Source organism: Orbilia oligospora, assembly GCF_000225545.1.
Source record: "Orbilia oligospora ATCC 24927 unplaced genomic scaffold scaffold00188, whole genome shotgun sequence".
NCBI lineage: Eukaryota > Fungi > Ascomycota > Orbiliomycetes > Orbiliales > Orbiliaceae > Orbilia > Orbilia oligospora.
Window position 1 is genome coordinate 854,294 of NW_011645745.1, and position 18,571 is coordinate 872,864.

Consider the following 18,571-nt stretch of genomic DNA (forward strand, 5'->3'; position numbering starts at 1 on the left):
TTATTCATTTATAGGGGTTTGTTTATCCCATGGCTGCGATTACATGGCCAACATGCTGGTCAGTCTAGTTTAGTACTGAATACTACCTCTCTGACATTTATAATTATCCACTCCCTTAATGATATTAATTAAATTTTATTAGAAAGATAAGAAAAAAGTCGGTCTTCAAATATCCTCCGTGCTCCGTCGTTCCGAACTGCGAACCATAAATTACCCCCGTTATAAGCGCGACTTCAGAGAATTTCCACGCTTATGCATGCGCACGATAAATATGATCATTACTAAAGCGTTGGGAAATTCGCCCGATTGTAACTCTTTTAGGAAATTTTGATATTGGAAAATGATTTGGTTTGCCGACAAATGCCTGATTCGGAAAGTTACAAAATCCGTCGACGGCCGAAAGAGGCTGGATCACGTGCCGTGAATTGGGCAGGCCTTATTATGTTGGAAGCGAAGCTAATGGAGTCGAGGCTTTCATGGCAGCAACGTTACGGTTAGCAACCGTAGCAGTTTATCGAATGTTAATTAACATGATATCAACTATTCTACGAGTAACTTTACGTTGAGCTTGCCTCGTTCCCATAAGTTACGGGCCGGAGGAAACGGTGATGCATTTACCGATATCGCGCCAGCTTAGCTTTGATTGTAAAGCGAAGCTTGTCATATGTGCTCGACTCTCCAGCTCTGGAAAAAAAAAAAAAATTATTATTCTAGAAGCCGGCTTGTCTCGCACCCAGAAAGCCAGCTAGCTACTGATGGAGCTCAACTACTCCCGGCATTCGATGAACACATTAATACTCGAAGGCAAAAGCAGGGAGGCCAAGGCAAATGGCTTATTTTATCATTATATCGTTAACTAGTTAGGCCGACTGATATCGCCTTCCAGATACATCGCCAGCGCGATGTATGATTCAAAGTAATGTTATAACGCTACCGAACACAATACCCGCAGAGCCCCTGTTGAATAGTGGATTTGTGACCCAGCTTGCCCGAACTTAGTTAGTCCATTTAAACGCCAAGAAATTCGAAGCTCCATAACTACCCCCTGCAAGCAACTGTGCAGATATTCTATTCAGACTTCTTTCGAGGCTAGCCTTTTTTTTCTGTTTACACTGTGGGTGCTGTACATGCATGGAGAACTGTCCCTGTAGGCGCGAAACCTGAGAATACAAGCCAACTAGTCAAAGCCTCAATCTCGACCACGGCAATAACTCCTGTAGTCAGTACGGTAGCTTAGATATATTTGCAAGCTCCGCAGTTATTATAGGAAGATAAGTTTATAAGAGTTTAACTAAGCGAAGTATCACCGAGTCTCAATACTGCAATACAGGTTCCGAACCCGAATATTCCAAAGTCTCATAGACTTTCGGAGCTGCTAAGAATTCAACTCGTTTTAGCTTAGTTCCTACTGCTGACTTTATCCAAAACGTTCCGATTGTGCACCGATTGTGCAGTAACGCGGAGTTGGCACACATGTACAAAGCTTCAGCTTCAATAGAAAAAGCTTCGGTTCTCTTACTTTCGTATTCCGTGCCGCGAGTTTAATCACACGCTCGTTCTAAGCCACTGCCTTGAATGACCGTCCCAATTGCCGGATTTCCGATTCTGATCCTAAGGTGCAGACGCGACCCACCATAATCAGCAAAAAAAGAGCTTGCTGTGCCGCAGCCGCGCATATTCTGTAGTTCAGACAGGGTTCAACCTCGTGGTAAATGCATGGGAATTGTAGCATGCAGAAGTTATTTTCTGTGAAAACTATACTATCCGATATTATAGCCCATGGGGGGCGAGGGGAGCTCTAAGTTAAAAATTTTACCCAACTTTTAGAGCATCCCCGTGCCGTATGCTCATAAGGGGGGGGGGGGTTTAAAAGTACTATTTGCCTCGAATACTTTGGTATCTTATCATCGTGAGATCTTAGAAGGAAGTAAAATCAAATCGACCGTTTAAAAATAAATGCCCCCCATATATAACGTGGCCACCACAGTTTAATACGAAACCGAACCAATGGCCACCTATCCCGCACGCCACACCGATCTAATAATAATAATTGAACCCCCAAGTACATCTACAGCGGGCGGACTCTTAATCAAAGTGAATAATGCGAACTCGTATCCGTAACTAGCTAAAAGCTACGTATACGATTCCCCACTCCCGCGCATCTAGTGTGTAACATCTTGCACACCCGAACAAGGCACACCCCCAGCGCTTGACGGATATCGCGAACGCCGCCGAATGGTTCAAACCAGCTGTGTCGGCTTGCTCCACAAATACATACCCAAGTGCCAGTCGCCAGCCTAACATTTCTTTCACACCTGCACACTGCACTGCATATACTGCAGAAAACGCACTGCGTCAGTACCAAAGAATTTCCCAAAACAACCGAGCTGTGCCGCGATATTGCGTCTTTTTTTTCTGAACTAGGCTAAATTGATAGGATGAAAAGTGCACAACGAGGTTATAGTTGTTGGATTTTATATTCCACGCTACCATAAGCAGGGCTGTGGGGACATAATGCTTGGAAGCGAATCATGAGTGGGCTTCTTAGTTTCTTATTTTTTAACTTTGGAAATAACTGACCTGGCCAATGCGAGGGACTACAAGTGAGGTTGTGGCAGAAACTCGTATTGTGATACGTAGTCACTGAGGTACCGAAGTAGCCTAGGGCCTTGGGCTCCATAGCACGATAATTCTGGGTTTATGTCGTCTTCGACCAATTCCTTGATATCATGATACTGTCACAGTCCATAAAAGTTATCATACGATTGAAACAATTGAATGACAGTATCTTTCCTTCCTGATTCCCTCGATTATAAAAAGCCAGTCATTTCTCCCAAACACTCATTCAAATCATCCCATACAATCTATCCCCAATCAGTACTTCCTCAACCAGATATTTACTTTATAAACCTATAAAGCTGCAAATTACATACACCATATCAAAATATATTACATCTATATAATATAAATATCCAACATGTCTCTTACCTTCCAAGTTAAAAACCTCACCTCCTCCGTGACCCTCACCTACGTTAGCGACCCCTGGAACCCTCTCGGCATCTCCAACAACCCCAGCGGCCCCCCATCAAAGCCAATCCTCCCAGGTGGAACCTCAAATCTCATAGCTGCCGGTTCAGCTGCCTACATATACTACACCCTCAGCGGTCCTAACGGCCCATACTCCCGCCTCCAAGTCCGCTGGTTCGGCGTCCCATCTACCGGAGCACCGTTGCCAGGTGGTCCAGCCGGCTGGTGGGATGGTCCGGCGCCCACCGATGTCTACTTCGATGACACGGATAGAGTCACCGATCACGTTATTTACTTGAGGGATACCCCCGGAAGTAAAGTTAAGAAGGGGTTAGTCGGGGAAGGAGTTGCTGCTGCTCCAGTGGAGGAGGTTAGAACTGCTAGAAGAGCCGAGCTTGCGGTTAGGAGGAGACAGGTTGAGGAACAGGTTAGAGAGAGAAGGGAGGCAGCTGCACCTGGTAATGGTCCTCAACATGAAAGAAGGCAGCAGAGGGGGTTTGAGAGGATCGCTAGGGTTTAAGTGATATGATTCAACGGACTAGCTTCTACAATGAGATAACGAAATGAGCTACGTATGATGTAACTAGCAAAATAAATGGAATTAGTATGAACAAATGCTAGATACGCCGGGATTCTTGGGCCTATAACATAAATACCACCGTATAAATCTACTACAAATATATCATATCTCAAATATCTTCCATGGGAGATTAAAAAAATCACAAAAACAGAGCAACCAAAATCTAAACCCTAGTATTCGTGCTGCAGTCTCCCTGCCCTTGTTCTCTGGCAGCGCACCCAAAGCCAGTGCAGTAAACACAATAAATCCCACAACAGCTACTCTCACTTCAATCCGCAGTAGGCGTAAAAAGAAGATGATTCATCCCAGTATCCGAACAAATATCCTTCTTATACCCATTTAGGTCGCTCAAGGCAGGATAAAAGTACACAGAATAAAGCGCCGGAAACGTCACACATATCCAAAAAGTCCCTCCTCTCAACACCTCCGGCATTTTGTCATAATCCGGGCGAGCAATACCAGTCGTAGCATTATACTGCCAATAAAACGGTACATGCTTATGAGCAGAGTCCAATTCCCATAGGTTCAATGCCGCTTTGGAAGCATGAACAGTCCAGTTACTCACTGGCGGTCTCCCTACGAACCCCATGACACAGTTCGAGTTCAGAAAGAACTGATGTGCATCTGCGGTAGTAGAGTATCCAAAGTTAAAGGTATGGAGATAGCTGGGATTGACCGAGGCTAAAACCCGCCCGCACGTTCCCGGATCCGGGACACGGTTCCTGTAGTTTACTAGGAAAAGTCCGAAGTATGGGTAAAATGGGTCTTTGACATTGTCTGGGGTGATCAATTTTACGTATCCGACGTTACTGGCGGTTTGGGCTACAACATCCACGGTAGCTGTAGCTACTTCATAGACCGTGCTGGTAATGAGTGTTGATTGGATTTCTTCCGCCACGACGGTATCGGCAAAAGCTGTGGTGGTAGACGTCGTTGATAACGAGGCTAAGACTTTTGAGCATGCTGATGAGACGGATTCATTAGCATACATGGTAAGTTGGACCGGTGTTGCCCGTTCTTGAAATTGCAGCAGATCCATTTCAGAGCGAATTGAGCGTCGACGTGTGGGAATTATAGTGACAGATGTGCTCCTCCCTACGGTATTAGTGCTAGTTACTTTCGTACTCGCTTCTGTAGCAGCGGCGTAGTAAGATGTACTATAGCTCGTAGATGTTACCGTTGCAATTGCCACGGGCGCTGTATATGAGAGAAACTCGGTACAGAAGTTCTCGAGGCCAAATTGTGTTATTGCATCGTAGGCATCGATAGCATTGCTAGAGCTACGGATAGAGCTTGGGCTGGAGCTAGACTCGGAACTCGTACTCGTTGAAGATATTGATGTAGCGGGAGAACTAGTACTAGAAGCTGAAGAGATTAAAGCGAGTCTAGTTGTCCCACTGAATATGATACGGGTGGTCGGAGTCGGACTAGCGGAGGATAAGAGACTTGAATAGCGCCTGGTACCCTTCGGTGCGAGTAGAACTTTTTCCATGGAGCTACCCCTAGGGACGGTAAAACCGGCCGGTAGTAGGTATAAGTAGAATGAGGGTGCACGCTTTCGGTGAGAGCTAGAGCCCCTAACTTGATAAAATTCCCACGATTTCCTGCCATTGTAAGATAATTCCAACGCTCCAGTCGTTGAATTCCAAAACCATTTCGTGAGATAATCGGATCGGGTAAGGCTCTCTTGTACACCAACAGCATAATGTACCTCTCTTAGCACGGATCGAACCCTTTTGGATTCCCCCGCGAAGGTAGCACTATTAGCCGAAGAATTTAAGTGTGCGAAGACCAGTTCTGTAGGATCCTGTGCGTTTTGAAGAAGCCCGTTATTCTCTTCATCGAGTCTAAATGAGACAAATCGACTGGTGCCTATATTTGCGAGAACGGCTCTTCCAGTGTTGTCGTCGAATTGGACGTACAGGCTGTTGTATATACCCTGTCCGTGCAAGACAAAGGCTTCGCCTAGCGTTGGAATGGGAGCAATCGAACGGGTAGTGCTGGTCGACGTAGATGGGCCGGAGCCAGAGCCAGAGCTCATGCTTGGGGATGAACGAGGTACCCATGTAACTTCGTTGCACCCGGGGAGTCCGTTCCAGGTGGCGCAGTCTCCGAGGATGGATGTTACGGTCTTATGATTCCCAACAGTTGCAAAGACAGTTGTCGTCGTCGTCGTCGTCAATGAGGATTGAGCATCAACAGTGGTGAAAGCGGACATTGTATTTATCAGTAACAGGGACAACCCTGAACTGCTCATAACTGATAATGTACCTCGATGCATTTTGTAGGATGATGGATTCTGTAAAGTAGTATTAACTAGATTTAGTTTCAGTGGGGCGGTATTTATATAATGAGTTATAGGGGTTGTTACCTAATAGGAGCTGTGGGTGGATGACTGATAAGCCAGGTGATCGTAGCTCATAGACCGGAACCACGACAATCATAAGCATGTCGATTGTGTGCGTTTCCCGACTATCATTAGATCGCCATATATGCTTTATATAGAAATTGCTGAATTATAATGATATTATGCGTCGATTTGATGTAATCATATCCCCGGGATTCTTGTGCAAATCGCTTGAAAATACGAATATCTGACCAGGGGAGCTATTATCTTCATTAGCACTTTGAAAGATAGGCTGTTTTCGTGATCCGAGTCATAATATACCTAACTGCAAAAGACGAGCCTTATCAAATCCGATACAACTCGTGGGAAGATCGGGGATGTGATCAAAAAACGTGGTTTGCCAAGACTCTCCAGAAGTTTCGAAGATGCTAGTTACATTATAGCAAATGTTGATGGAGGTTTCTGTACGGGGCGAAGAGCTGGCGGCATACCTGCCAGCTAGTGAACTGCCCATTCAGCTACTGAGCTGGGCCTTTAGCTGCTAGTGTTTATAAGCTAGTGGACTGCTTGTTTGGTTGCTGGTGTACTTACCTGGTCTCATCTCCGGAAACGGTAAATTCTCACTAGTTAGCTAATGAGTTGCTCGCATTCCTAGGAGCTTGACTGGTAAGCACCTATGTAGCTCAATACCTAAGTACTTAAGTAAGTATCTAGGTAGGTACATAGTTAGTAGATGGTTTATTAGTTGGTAGATAGTTCATTGACACGAACCTGGTTTAGTGGCTGTCAGGCGTGCCAGCATATGGGCCAGAGAATTAAGTACTTAAGAGGTAGGTAAGAAGTAGGGAGTAGGTAGGTAAGTACTTAAGTAGGTACTTAAGTCCTTACCTACGTAAGGCCTACTTAAGTACTGAGGTAGTTACCTAGTACTTACCTACTTAGTATGTACTTAGTTGATAAGGGCTTGTTTACTAGTCGGTAGGCAGTTCAGTAACCGATTAGGTACCTAGGTTGATAGTTCACTAGCAGGCACGCTGGCAGTTGGGTAGCTAGCTCAGTAGCTAGCGGGCAGTTCACGAACTAGACTGATAGGCACTCCAGCCGCCGGGTAGGCAGTATCATAGCAGCGACCAGGCACAGAGTTACGACTTAAATGTACGGTAGCCAGGTTTAAGTGCCCGTGCTCGTGGTCTACAGGCGTCTTTATATTTAATAGGGCTATTCAAACTTGAAAGGTAATCTGTAGCTGTAACTAATCATAATTTTGGTCATCGGTTATTAGTTACAAATTCTTATAACAAATATTGAAATTGAGATCTTATTTCTAATTATATTTATTCACAACCCAAAATTATGACCGAATAAGTAATGAAATTACAAATTAGATATTATTGATTTATATGTTACGTTATAAAAATAACCAAATTATAAAGATTTCAATCGACGATTTTCGTTGGTTCCAAAAAAGTTAGCTATAACCGAAATTAGTCAAAAAAACTTTATAGCAACCAAGGGAATCTGGTAAATAACTAGATTGACTTACGAGTTATAGTAGCAGAATAATAAATACAAAATAGTAGTAGCATAGTGGGGTTAGATTGGTTTCCTAGATCATTGGTATGCAGCTCGCTCTGGCAACGCCTGGGTTTGTTGCATTTTGGACCAAGAATGGATATTTGGTGCCAGAGGACGGGATCAAAGGAAGAAGTTGGCACAAATATTCAGCCTCGAGGTGCCGTAGCCGTCAAGTTTGGGCGCCTGGTCGTCCAGTACCTTACTGATTTTAACGCAAAAGCAGAGTTAATGATGGGTATAATTAGACTGTGACTCTTGTGATTCTTGTCTGATCCTTCACGATTAATTTTTAAATTTACATGCATATATCGCCAGAGCTGCTATTGATCAGTTGATAGGGTTTTACTTCTGTAGCATCCACTTTTTGCAGCCGTGTGACAAAACTTGGAGTTCTGATTTTGATTCTAAAATGAGCGCATGTATGTATTGCATTTCTCGCCCGTATCAACTCTATTTTTGCCTGATTCGTCATTTCTTTGGTCTAGTAACAATCCGTGTCTTTACAGCTTTAAATTTAGTATCAGCAGGTGAGATCTCGATATCAAGATTTATCCTTCACAAATACGTCCCACCTCATGGCTAATTCCAGGTCTTAGCTAGCTCGAGACTATTTATCGCACGGGGCTGTCCTAACTTTATGGAGTCGACGACGAGTACGCAAAAATGTTGGACGAATTAGGGTGCATATATCTGAATATATCGTCAAAGTCGCCGTCATGAGACAGGATAGCAAGCCAAATATACCTTAATGAAACAGTACTTTTGGCGGAAATATTAATATGTTGTGGCGGATTCCATTTTTTTTACATTTTTATGGCCATATATGGCCTACGTGGCCGGAGAAAGTGCTTGCGTGTTTGCCATCGAATGGGTTACCCTAAACGCGTTGATATTGTTGCATTTATTCACAACCCCAGCCCGATGAATATTTTTGCTGCTCTTGGACAACTATTTTCTGGAAAAGCGGCTTCATATAGGTAAGAAATTTCCCAGGGTCTTTTTGTAGTTCTATTCTTGTCGAGGAGGGTATCGTGTATGATGCTGCGGCTGGGTCAGGTTCAATTTTGAGTATAGCTCTCGTGCTGGAAGCTTGGGGGGACAAAAGTTGAATATCCTAGCTTAGGCCTTTGTCGACATGTCTTGGAGTTAAGGGTCTCAGCCGCCGAAATAGATACATTGAGCTCACTCATCGCGGTGTCAAAAATGGTAGAAGGGCGGGGCGAGGCTCAATAATAGATATCTGTAGGCTAGAACAAGTAAGAATATTCTCTCGCCTCAACGTTGTATGTCTACTATGCCGGGGTGGCTGCAGGCTGCGTTTATATAGTATATCAGCCCCCTCCAAGACTTCGCAAATTCGGCAAAGGTTAACTGACTAAGTCGAAGCGTTTTCTGTTCCTGCAAAAAGGGTGTAACATCGTTTCGCGATGTTTCTATATTTGTCCCTCCTTTCTGGTCTGCATGTTTGTCGGTTCGCCTCCGTCAAAACGGTAATGTCGCAGTTTGTCGACTTTTTTTTTGCCCCCTTACTTGCTAAAAAGGCCACCCCAGACATGCCACCGATTGAAAAGGGTGCTTTAAACTGAAAGCGGGCGTCTCTCACGTGGGAATGGGAATGTTGCAGGGACTTTTCTTTCGTCAGAAGGGGAAGGGTGTGGGGATTCCGGCGCAAAAATGAGCAGTTCGGATATGCTTCAATTTGAGCCTTTCCAGCCTCTTGTGATCTTACAAGGGATGTAAAATAAAGAAATGAAGAAATAAATAAATAAAGTAATCAATCAATTGTAATCCTTCTCTCGCGTAGATATCTCAAATAATCTGACTGACTGACTGACCTGAGTCGGCCAGGAAGCTTAAGAAGAAGAGACTGCGACCGGGCTGAGATTAGAAAACAGCAAGGGGCGCATTTTGGTTAGCTTCAGTTTCCTTTGTTTCTTCCATGCAGAACTAGCCCAGAGAACAGAAAAGACCTTCTATCAAGGGGCTGTTTCGTAGATTTGACCGCTGACGTCGCACTTATATTGGCAGGTTCTTCTCTTATATATTATCTCTGGCCTGCCTTTAAAGCTTTTGACTTTATATTGCGAAATCGATTATCTTTTCTCGGAGTTTCTTTGCCATTTTATTTCATTTCCTTAATCTCATTTTATTCGTTTTATATTGCTACATTCACATTCATTCGTTAACGTTTCAGGGCTTCTCTTTTTTTTAAATTAACAGCTGTTAGTTGGATTTAATATTAACTGTTCTCGTGACGGGAAATTCGAATTTGAAGGAAAACGTTGTCGTCGCTCCTTTTCGGGCTTCCCCTTGTTTGGCCGAACAACACAGCACAGAACCCACCACCAGCCAATATCAAGAGCATCCACATCTCTCAGCGTCAACGTCAACGTCAACGTCAACACCAACCCCGACCTCGACCTCACTCACCCTCTCCATCATCTCTCTCCGCCTCCCTCGCTCCTTCAGCACCTCGAACTTGTTCACCATTCTTCTGATACCAGAAGCATTAACTTACTATCTACCTCCGAGGCCTCCTTACTCGACGGACGAAGACTACCATCCATTAATTGCCCCCCCAAAATACCAACCACTACCAGTATTACTACCACCGTATCCAAATTCGATTACTATCGTTGATAGAATTTAGCATGCGCCATGGCAGATGATTCGAATGAACTCCGACCACCTCCCGCTGCTCGTCGTCCAACCGACCATGAACTCTCCTTTCGTCCATCTCTAACCCGTAAACCCTCCGATCTCCTACCTCCTCCTTCAAAAGGTCAATTCACACCAGAACTCTCTCCGCTCGACGCGTTTGTATCTCGTGGTCGACAACTTTATCGCCAGCTTGAACTTGAAGAACGGGAGTTGCAGCGTAGAGGGACGAATAGTAAAAGTCCCGATGGCAGTGCCATTGCTTCTTCGCCAGTTTCTCAAAATCCCCCGTCTTCTTCATACGGGCAGCAGGCGCAACAGTACCAAAACCAGCAGCAGCAACAGCAACAGGGAAGGCCAGGCCAGTTTTTACAACAACCGCCGAGCAAGTTTATTCGCTCTCATAGCGCGGGAGCAGAACAGCAACTTGGTGTTGGAACTTTGAATGCTGCTGTCGAACAGTGGGCTATTGGAAACTCGAAGTCCCATACTGGAGGTGATAGGGCTACCCGTTTTTTTACCGGACGACCGGGAACAGGTGGGAACCCTGGTCCCTTCGCAAATGGGGGGAAAATACCACAAGTCTCGGTTGGAGGTCCTATGACAAATGCTGGTTTTCCAGCTCCTAGAACTGCTCCCCTTCCTGGAGTGCCACAGACCCTGTTTATTAAGGAACCGGGGTTTAGACCTGTGTCGCAACATCCGAGAATTAGTGGGATCGTGGGATTGGAAGATGAGCTAGGGCCACCGAGGACTTCGCAGCATATCGTGGTTGATAGACGGGGGTCGAGCGTCAACCGCTCTACTGCTTCTTCGCCGAGGTCGCCGAGGATGCCTTTCACGAGTGATGATGATTCAAGCGATGATGAAGAAGAAAGGAGGAGAAGGAGGGATAGCGCTAGGAGACGGGATTTGGAAAGGAGGAGACCGGTGTCGACTGGGAGGAGGATGGATCCGTCGCCGGTAAGGGAGGAAGGGGAATTGAATCCTCCATTGAGTGCTGGTGCGAGAATTAGTGTTTCAGCGCAAGGCAGTGTGCCACAGAGAAGTTTTTCAGGTGCGGCGCCGTCGCCGAAACCGATGGACGCAGTGGAACAAGCGAGAAAGGGCAGTCTGGACTCGAATGCGGCGAGGCAGAGTGGTACACCTACCACGCCGTATCAAACAAGGGTTTCCACGCCGCCACTTTCGACTTCTCCTGTACATCTCCATGAATCTCCTGGGAAGACGAGGCAGTCGCCAAATCATACCAGACAGGGATCGAATCTTGCGGCTCCTACATTACCGGTCGCATCGACTTCTACGCCGAATCTGTTGTTACGGTCTGCTGCTTCGGATCCCCTTGCTCCTATGCCCCGAACGCCGGGAGAACCAACGATTAGGGGCCTTGTGAGTGAAGATGATTCGTTATTTCTGCCCCCACAACCAGCTTTTGCGAAATCTGCGCCAAATACTCCTCGGCCTTCCAGCGCTATGAGTGACACAGCCTCGATTTATAGCGTTGGTGGCACGAAGCGACTCTTTAACTTTTCTCGTCCAATGAGTAAAACTGGGTTTTATAATGAAGACGGGAACTCTTCCGGAAGGTCACCATCTGTGGATTTCCCACGTAATCCTCGACGAACTGATAGCCTTGACTACCGTTCCTTTGTTGAAGAGGCCGAGCGAGGCCATTTCAACCATACAACGGAAGAAGAAAACTTTGGAGATAATACCGAAATGCGTGGCCCCAGTAGTTTTACACCAAAACACCGAACGACGGGGAGCGGGCTGTCTGGGCGGGCAGGGCCAACCGAGTCTTATACATACTCTGCGTTTACGCTTCCTAGGGGGAGAGCTGTTGACCGGTCGAGTATTATATTCTTCGATGGTGACAAGCATAAATTTGAGCCCGGGGAAGGCGAAGCTAGGCAATCGGAGGAGAAAAATGCTAGCCCCAGTAGTACTGTTGGGCCGTCACCATTTGCAGCTATGAGGGCTAGCCAGGATAGCCAGCGACCACCGTTGACACCTCAACAACAACCACAGCAACCGCAGCAAAATTTGGGGAGATCGCTTTCCTCACAAAGTGCCGAGTCTAATATTTCGGCGACTCTACGCCCGAGAACTTCAGGAGCACCAAGGTTAACGCCAGAGGAACACCTTAATATCGGTATTCCCTTGCACGAAAAGGGCAGCTATGCAGAATCAACGTACCATTTCAGATTATCGGCTATGGGTGGTAATACCACCGGCATGCTGATGTACGCGTTAGCTTTACGACACGGATGGGGAATGCGAGCAAACCAAGCAGAAGCATTCACATGGCTACGTAAAGCAGCATCAATAGCACAAGAAGAAATGGCGTCTGTGGAAAAGGATCCTACAAAACCAAAGCCAGGCTGGTGGGAGAGTAAGAGTATGAGGAGCAAATTTGCGTTGATGACCTATGAGCTGGGGATGGGTTATACAAATGGATGGGGCTGTAGTGAGGATAAGGGGGTTGGATTGAGGTACTTTGAGATTGCAGCAAGCTGGGGGGATGTTGATGCGCTTAGCGAGGCGGGGTATGCTTATGCCAATGGGCAAGGGTGTAAGAAGGATTTGAAAAAGAGTGCGAAGTACTATAGGATGGCGGCGGAGAATGGGGCTAGTATGGTGGGGAATAGTTGGTAAGCTCTTTTCGCTCTTTTCGCTCTCTTCGCTCTCCATAATACACAGAATGCTAACCCAACGTTTAGGATATGGAAAGAGAAGTATGATGACGAAGAAGATAAAGGGAAGAAGAAGGGTGGTAAAGAGAAGGAGAAGGAGAAGGAGAAACCGGGATTGTTGAGTTTCTCAAGGAAGAAGTCTGTTGTATAACAGACTCTATCACCACCATTAAATGCATTTCTGAAGAGAGAATCAAGAGATGAATTGGTATTGGTATTGGTATTGGTATTGGTATTTATTATAAATGACGAAGTTATGAGCCATATGATCTAGCGGCAGCATTGTTCTTTTTTTTTCATCCTATTGCTTTTTAATTCTTGTTTTCAATTCTATCCCGACCTCTCGGACCCTTTCTGTTTATCAAGAGAAGAGTATGGCCGGGGATGTACTTTACCGGGGACAGTTGTCGCATGCCTTTCTTCCTTTTCCTTTCTTCTGTTCCTTTTTTCTTCTTTTTTCTTCTTCATATAACATAGCTGTTTATAATACCACCTGCATGATGAGTATGGAGTTGAGAGATACAATTGCGATTACTACATATACCTCCTACTTCTCCCTCTTCTATTTTCCACTATCTCACATATCTCACAACATCTCGAGTATCTATCTAGCGTTGACCCCCCAGTCATATCATGATGGGTGAAGGTTGTGGTTGTCATGCTGCAGCTTGGCGTGTTTACAAACAGCCGGCTTGGGTGGTCGCAGTCGCATTAGCTCCAGGCGAGAACACCTGCCTTCTGGAAACATGCATAACAAAACAGAACAAATGCATGATGATAACATCGATAACGCGGAATCGGATCCGGGGATATCGTACTGCCAATATGTCAACATTGTACGTAAGTACTAGTAGATGTAATTTATGTCTGTCTGTCCGTGACGATAAGTAAATAAAAGCGAGTTCTGGAGAGGGAGAGAGAGAGAGAGAAAGAGAGACCGACTTACCCTCTATTTGCTCTCCCCCTTTAATTCGACTCCAATCACCAATCAACATCACCTCACCTCACCTCACTTCACTTCACCTCATCCCATCCCATCGCTTTCCTCCCTTACCTTCTTTTCCTACTCTTCTTCCCTTCCATCATGTACCCCTAACCTGCGACCATCACCATCCCAATTACCCTCTGACGAATGACTTCACGATCTTGATACATTGGTCTTGACGAATCGCTTATGATATTGTTGTTTTACCTCTCCAATTGGCTCGTTCGCTGACACGTGCATGTATACGTCTTTGATTGGATCGTCAGGAGGGTTTTATTAGTACCTGCAACGAGAACCTGTCGTTGAGCTTCCCGTCGGGTGTACGAAGCATTGCTACCTCATCAGGTACCTTACAATAGCTGTACCTCTTAAAACGGACGGGTGTTAGGTAAGTCTGGTACTTGTTTGTGTATGCATTGACTTTCTCGTGTTTGAGTGTTTCATTGTCTCATCTTTCAACTATTCAACCTTGTATTGTCGCAGTCTTATTCGGGGTGTCGCTGCTAATATTCTCTTGACCCTGTTTATAGTTCCAGATCTGCCGTTGCTGCTGCTGGTTGTTCCTTTTAATCGCTCGTCTCCAACGGATAGCCACAGGGGAAAGGAACGAAGCTATTAGCTCGCTTACCCTCGCTCGCATCGACCCTATCAATCTCGGACACCACTTCACATTCCTCACCCCACCTCCTCTTATTTCCAACAATTCCCCTTTTTCAATCAAGATATCCTTCCCCCTCTTTCTCCACCAATTTATCGATAATACCTGTTATTATTGACAGCAAAAGTGAGAAGAGCTTTAAAACGGTTAAGTTTGCTCCTAAAAGTCTCGGATGACGACACCGGGAACTCCAAACGCAGGTCCACGCCGCTCTCTCGCCCGTCTCCGACTGCCGTCTGGCGCAAACACGCCTAATCCGCCTCAGATATCGCCACCAATGCTATCGCCCGACACGGTTCTCGCGCGGAAACAGTCGCTTAACCAGCTAGTCCAGAATAGCTCTTCTAAGGATAGTGGGTATGGCGGCGACAGCGATGGCGGGCTGGAGATTGGGGATAAGGTTAATGTCCCCGGTGGGATGTACGGAGTTGTCAAGTTTGTTGGAACGGTAAAAGGGAAGCCCGGTGTCTTTGTTGGAGTTGAACTTGAAGGGCCGCATGCGGTTAATGGGAAGAACGATGGGACGGTTGAAGGGTGAGTTTCTTCTCCGTTCTTTGAAATACTGAAGCACTCACGAGGATGAAGGGGTGAAAAGAAGATCCTTGGAATTGGGAAGGGCTAATGAAGCTTTTATATATACAGCACGAGATACTTCACAACATCAATCCCCCACTCTGGAATCTTCCTCCCGCTGTCTAGAGCGGTCCTACGCCACTCCGGATCCTCTGTCAAGTCTGATACCCCCTCGGTCGTCACTTCTCCAGCTGAGCCAACAGCTTCATCCCCCCTCCAGCCACCTAAGAAGCCCTTCGGTCGCCCATCCCTCCCGCGACCACAATCACCAGCTCAAAGAAATGCCACACCGCGCCCAGGTCTCTTACCTAGTACGCCACGGTCAGGAAGTAGCCTTTCCAACCGTATGTTTTCGCCATCTCCCACACCCGGCATGGGTCCTCAGGGTCCAATTGGTGGCCGTGTAAGGGCTGGCAGTATTTCTTCCAACGCCGGTGATGTTCCACCAGGAACCCCCGGGCGCAGAATAGTCTCACAGAACCCACGTGGGCTTCGTCCAGGCTTCAATTCCAAGCCTTCACAACCTTCACAATTCCAAAGGGAATCAACTCCTCGTGCTAGCTCTTCGATGTCATTCACGGACTCTTCACCTGTCGAAGATCTTATGGCTACTCCTAAAGCTAATGGCAATTCCCCTTCTGGGTTTGTTGCAAAACTTACACGGATGAGCCGAGAAGAAGGAATGAGTAAAGAGGAGGAAGATAAGGGAATGATTGCTATCCTCCAAGCACAGCTGAGCGCTAAAGATCATCAATTGAAGGAGCAGGCGAATAATCTGCTTGAGATGGAAAGTAGTCTTAATGAGCTCCAGTCGTTGTTATCAGATGGTGTTGCCGCACAACAACAGCAGCAACAAGCACAGCAAGCCCAGGCAGCACAACAAGCAGCACAAATGAACGGAGCTAGGGGATTAGGAAGAAAGACTAGTTCTATAAGCATCAATAGCGGTGATGGCGAAGAGGAACTAGAACTTGCACAGTTAAGGCACTTGTTGAGAGAGAGGAACGACAAAATTGGACAGTTACAAGTGGATTTTGATGCCCACCGTGCCGATTTTAGAAGTACGATTGATACTTTAGAGATGGCGGCTACGGAAACCGAAAGAGTCTATGAGAAGAAAGTTGAAGATCTACTACTTGAGCTTAGGGAGAGCGAGCGGCTTAGGGTTGAGATGGTTGAGGAACAGAACAGACGGGAAGAGGAGACTGGGATGGCTAGGGGAATCATGGACGGAGGGGTTGAGAGTGTTGCAAGGCAGCTGAAGAGCTTGGAAGGGTTGGTGGCAGAGTTGGAGGAAGGCTTGGAAGACGCGCGACGGGGAGAAGCGGAGGCTCGAGCTGAAGCCGAGCATTGCAGGGGGGAAAGCGAACGACTAAAGGAGGAGCTACGTCGAGAGAAAGAAAAGGTTGGAGCCTACGAACGACGAATGGACGATCTGAAGGACCAAGTTAAGAACGGGGATACCGAGGTCGAAAAGAAGAATGATGAGATCCGAGGGTTGAAGGCATTGATGACTAGTTTGTCACGCGGAAGGGCGCCTGGTGGCAATCCTGAGGAGAAGAAGAAGTTGGAAGAGAGGATTAAGGATTTGGAGGGTTTGTTGGACCGAAAGAACGCAAGGGAGGAAGAATTGGAGAAGGAGATTGAGATACTGAAGGCCGATGCTGCTGCTGCTACTGCTGCTACTACTGATAGTGCTAGTGCCACCAGTATTACTCCTGAGCCATTGGGTTTGAAGATCACGATGCCGGCCAACAGAGAAGAACAGAAGAGCCTTGTTGTTACTAAAGATGTTGCTGGCGTAGCCAAGAAGAATGGTTTGAAGGCACGACTCCAGGAGGATTCTCCTGCACTCACCGATATCGATGATGATGATGGAGAAGATATCATCAACGGTCCAGGATTCGGTGGGCCTCCACCACCAACATCAGCTCTCCCACCACTTCCAACAATCATTGCGTCTAGTTCGCCACCTCCACCACCAAAAAAGGATGCCCCCTTGCCAGCCACCCCTCCACCACCTCCAGCGAAAGAACAATTTTGTGACTTGTGTGAGAAACCTGGTCACGATCTAATGAGCTGCACTGAGATGTTCACTGGTAAGAGCTCTACTAGTGGAGATAAGAAGGATAGCGTTGCTACTTTCTCCACGCTTGAGAAAGCTGGTATGACACCACTGCCGTTAAATGCCGCTGGTGTCAACCCAGGAAGGAGTTCGTTGGATGTAGAGGATGAAGGAAGAGGTGGGGTCAGTTTGGGAAGGGCTACGACTCCTAGTGGAAACGCTGGATCATCGGGTAATGTTAGTAGTGCGGCGAAGGATGATGATGATGATGAAGGGTTGCCACCTGTGGCTGGGAAGAGCAGTGGGGTTATGGATCCGAAGAAATGGTGTGCCTTGTGCGAGAGGGACGGTCATGACAGCGTCGATTGTCCGTTGGATGACTTTTAGACGGATCACAAATGTCACGTTTGGTGATAGATTGGCGGTTGTTGGTTGGATAACAAGGTTTTTTCTACTTCCCGCTTTTCGCTTTTGGATACACATACTTCACTCTTATTTCTACCCCTCTCCGACACCGACTCGACATGTATATTCCCTTCGCCGCCGACACTCTTGTAACTTGACACACGACATGTCTCCTTCCTCCTCACGGGACCCCTGTTCTAAAAAAATATTCTTTACAACATTGTTGTAATGGTCTAATGTATCCGCTTTTCATTTGTCAACCTAACTACTAACTATGATTCCCCCCTTGCTCTCTTTTTTTCCCCTTCTTTTTGCGTTGAATCAAAAGTCATGACTGAATTGATTTCTTGAATTGGAAAAAGTTTCGGCATGGCTTTGCAATTGTTATGTTTTCGATTGGTCCCTTTTGAAGAAACAAAAATTGCTGTTTTTTTCTTTTCTCTTTTGATGCTCTTTGAAGCTTTTATTGTCAGGTTGGGCGTTTATTTAGCTTGACCTTTTATGTTCTTTTTTCTTTTTTCTTTTTCCCCCTTTTTGATGGAAAATCTTTTGTAATGAGCGATTGCAGCCGGTGGGAGGTAGATGCAGAAGCGGGGATAGAGGTCTAGAAGTAGAAAGACTAGAGGTAGAGGTAGATATTATGAGATGTTGGTGGGGTGGTGAAGGGAGGTTGTTTCATGATGTGATAGATATCTACTTATGCATATTATCTTCTTACTTTTTTTATTTTTTTAAAGAAAAAATTGAGACAGTTGTATTTGAGGCATTGAGGTATAACTAATGATCAGAGCTAGAGCGCTGCGCGAGTAAGTGATGTTAAGATAAGATGGTTAGAATTCTAGAGTGTCGGTATCTGTATTGAACTTGCTAGTGTGGTATGATGTGCCGTATCGGTCCTGCATGATCTCCGGACATTTTTACACAGTGATAGAGATTTGACATCTTTGTTAGTTTTTACAGGGGTTTTTAAGATGTGTAGGGCTTGATTAGGGTATATTCAGACTA

The 18,571-nt window shown here is 46.0% G+C and overlaps 4 protein-coding genes across 4 annotated transcripts; 3 read left to right on the forward strand and 1 right to left on the reverse strand.

Annotated features, from left to right (window-relative positions):
• Positions 1–2,977: 2,977 nt before the first annotated feature.
• Positions 2,978–3,547, forward strand: AOL_s00188g263 (uncharacterized protein; the record flags this gene model as incomplete). The annotated part of the gene is made up of 1 exon (XM_011128511.1): positions 2,978–3,547. The coding sequence occupies one exon, from the start codon at positions 2,978–2,980 to the stop codon at positions 3,545–3,547; it is 570 nt and encodes a 189-aa protein (XP_011126813.1).
• Positions 3,548–3,875: 328 nt separating this feature from the next.
• On the reverse strand, positions 3,876–5,825 carry AOL_s00188g264 (uncharacterized protein; the record flags this gene model as incomplete). The annotated part of the gene is made up of 1 exon (XM_011128512.1): positions 3,876–5,825. One exon carries the CDS (start codon positions 5,823–5,825, stop codon positions 3,876–3,878), a length of 1,950 nt encoding a protein of 649 aa, XP_011126814.1.
• A 4,362-nt stretch (positions 5,826–10,187) lies between these two features.
• Positions 10,188–13,031, forward strand: AOL_s00188g265 (uncharacterized protein; the record flags this gene model as incomplete). Its single annotated transcript, XM_011128513.1, has 2 exons — positions 10,188–12,838; positions 12,908–13,031. 2 exons carry the CDS (start codon positions 10,188–10,190, stop codon positions 13,029–13,031), a joined length of 2,775 nt encoding a protein of 924 aa, XP_011126815.1.
• Positions 13,032–14,695: 1,664 nt separating this feature from the next.
• On the forward strand, positions 14,696–17,548 carry AOL_s00188g266 (uncharacterized protein; the record flags this gene model as incomplete). The annotated part of the gene is made up of 2 exons (XM_011128514.1): positions 14,696–15,057; positions 15,166–17,548. 2 exons carry the CDS (start codon positions 14,696–14,698, stop codon positions 17,546–17,548), a joined length of 2,745 nt encoding a protein of 914 aa, XP_011126816.1.
• Between the last annotated feature and the right edge of the window lie 1,023 nt (positions 17,549–18,571).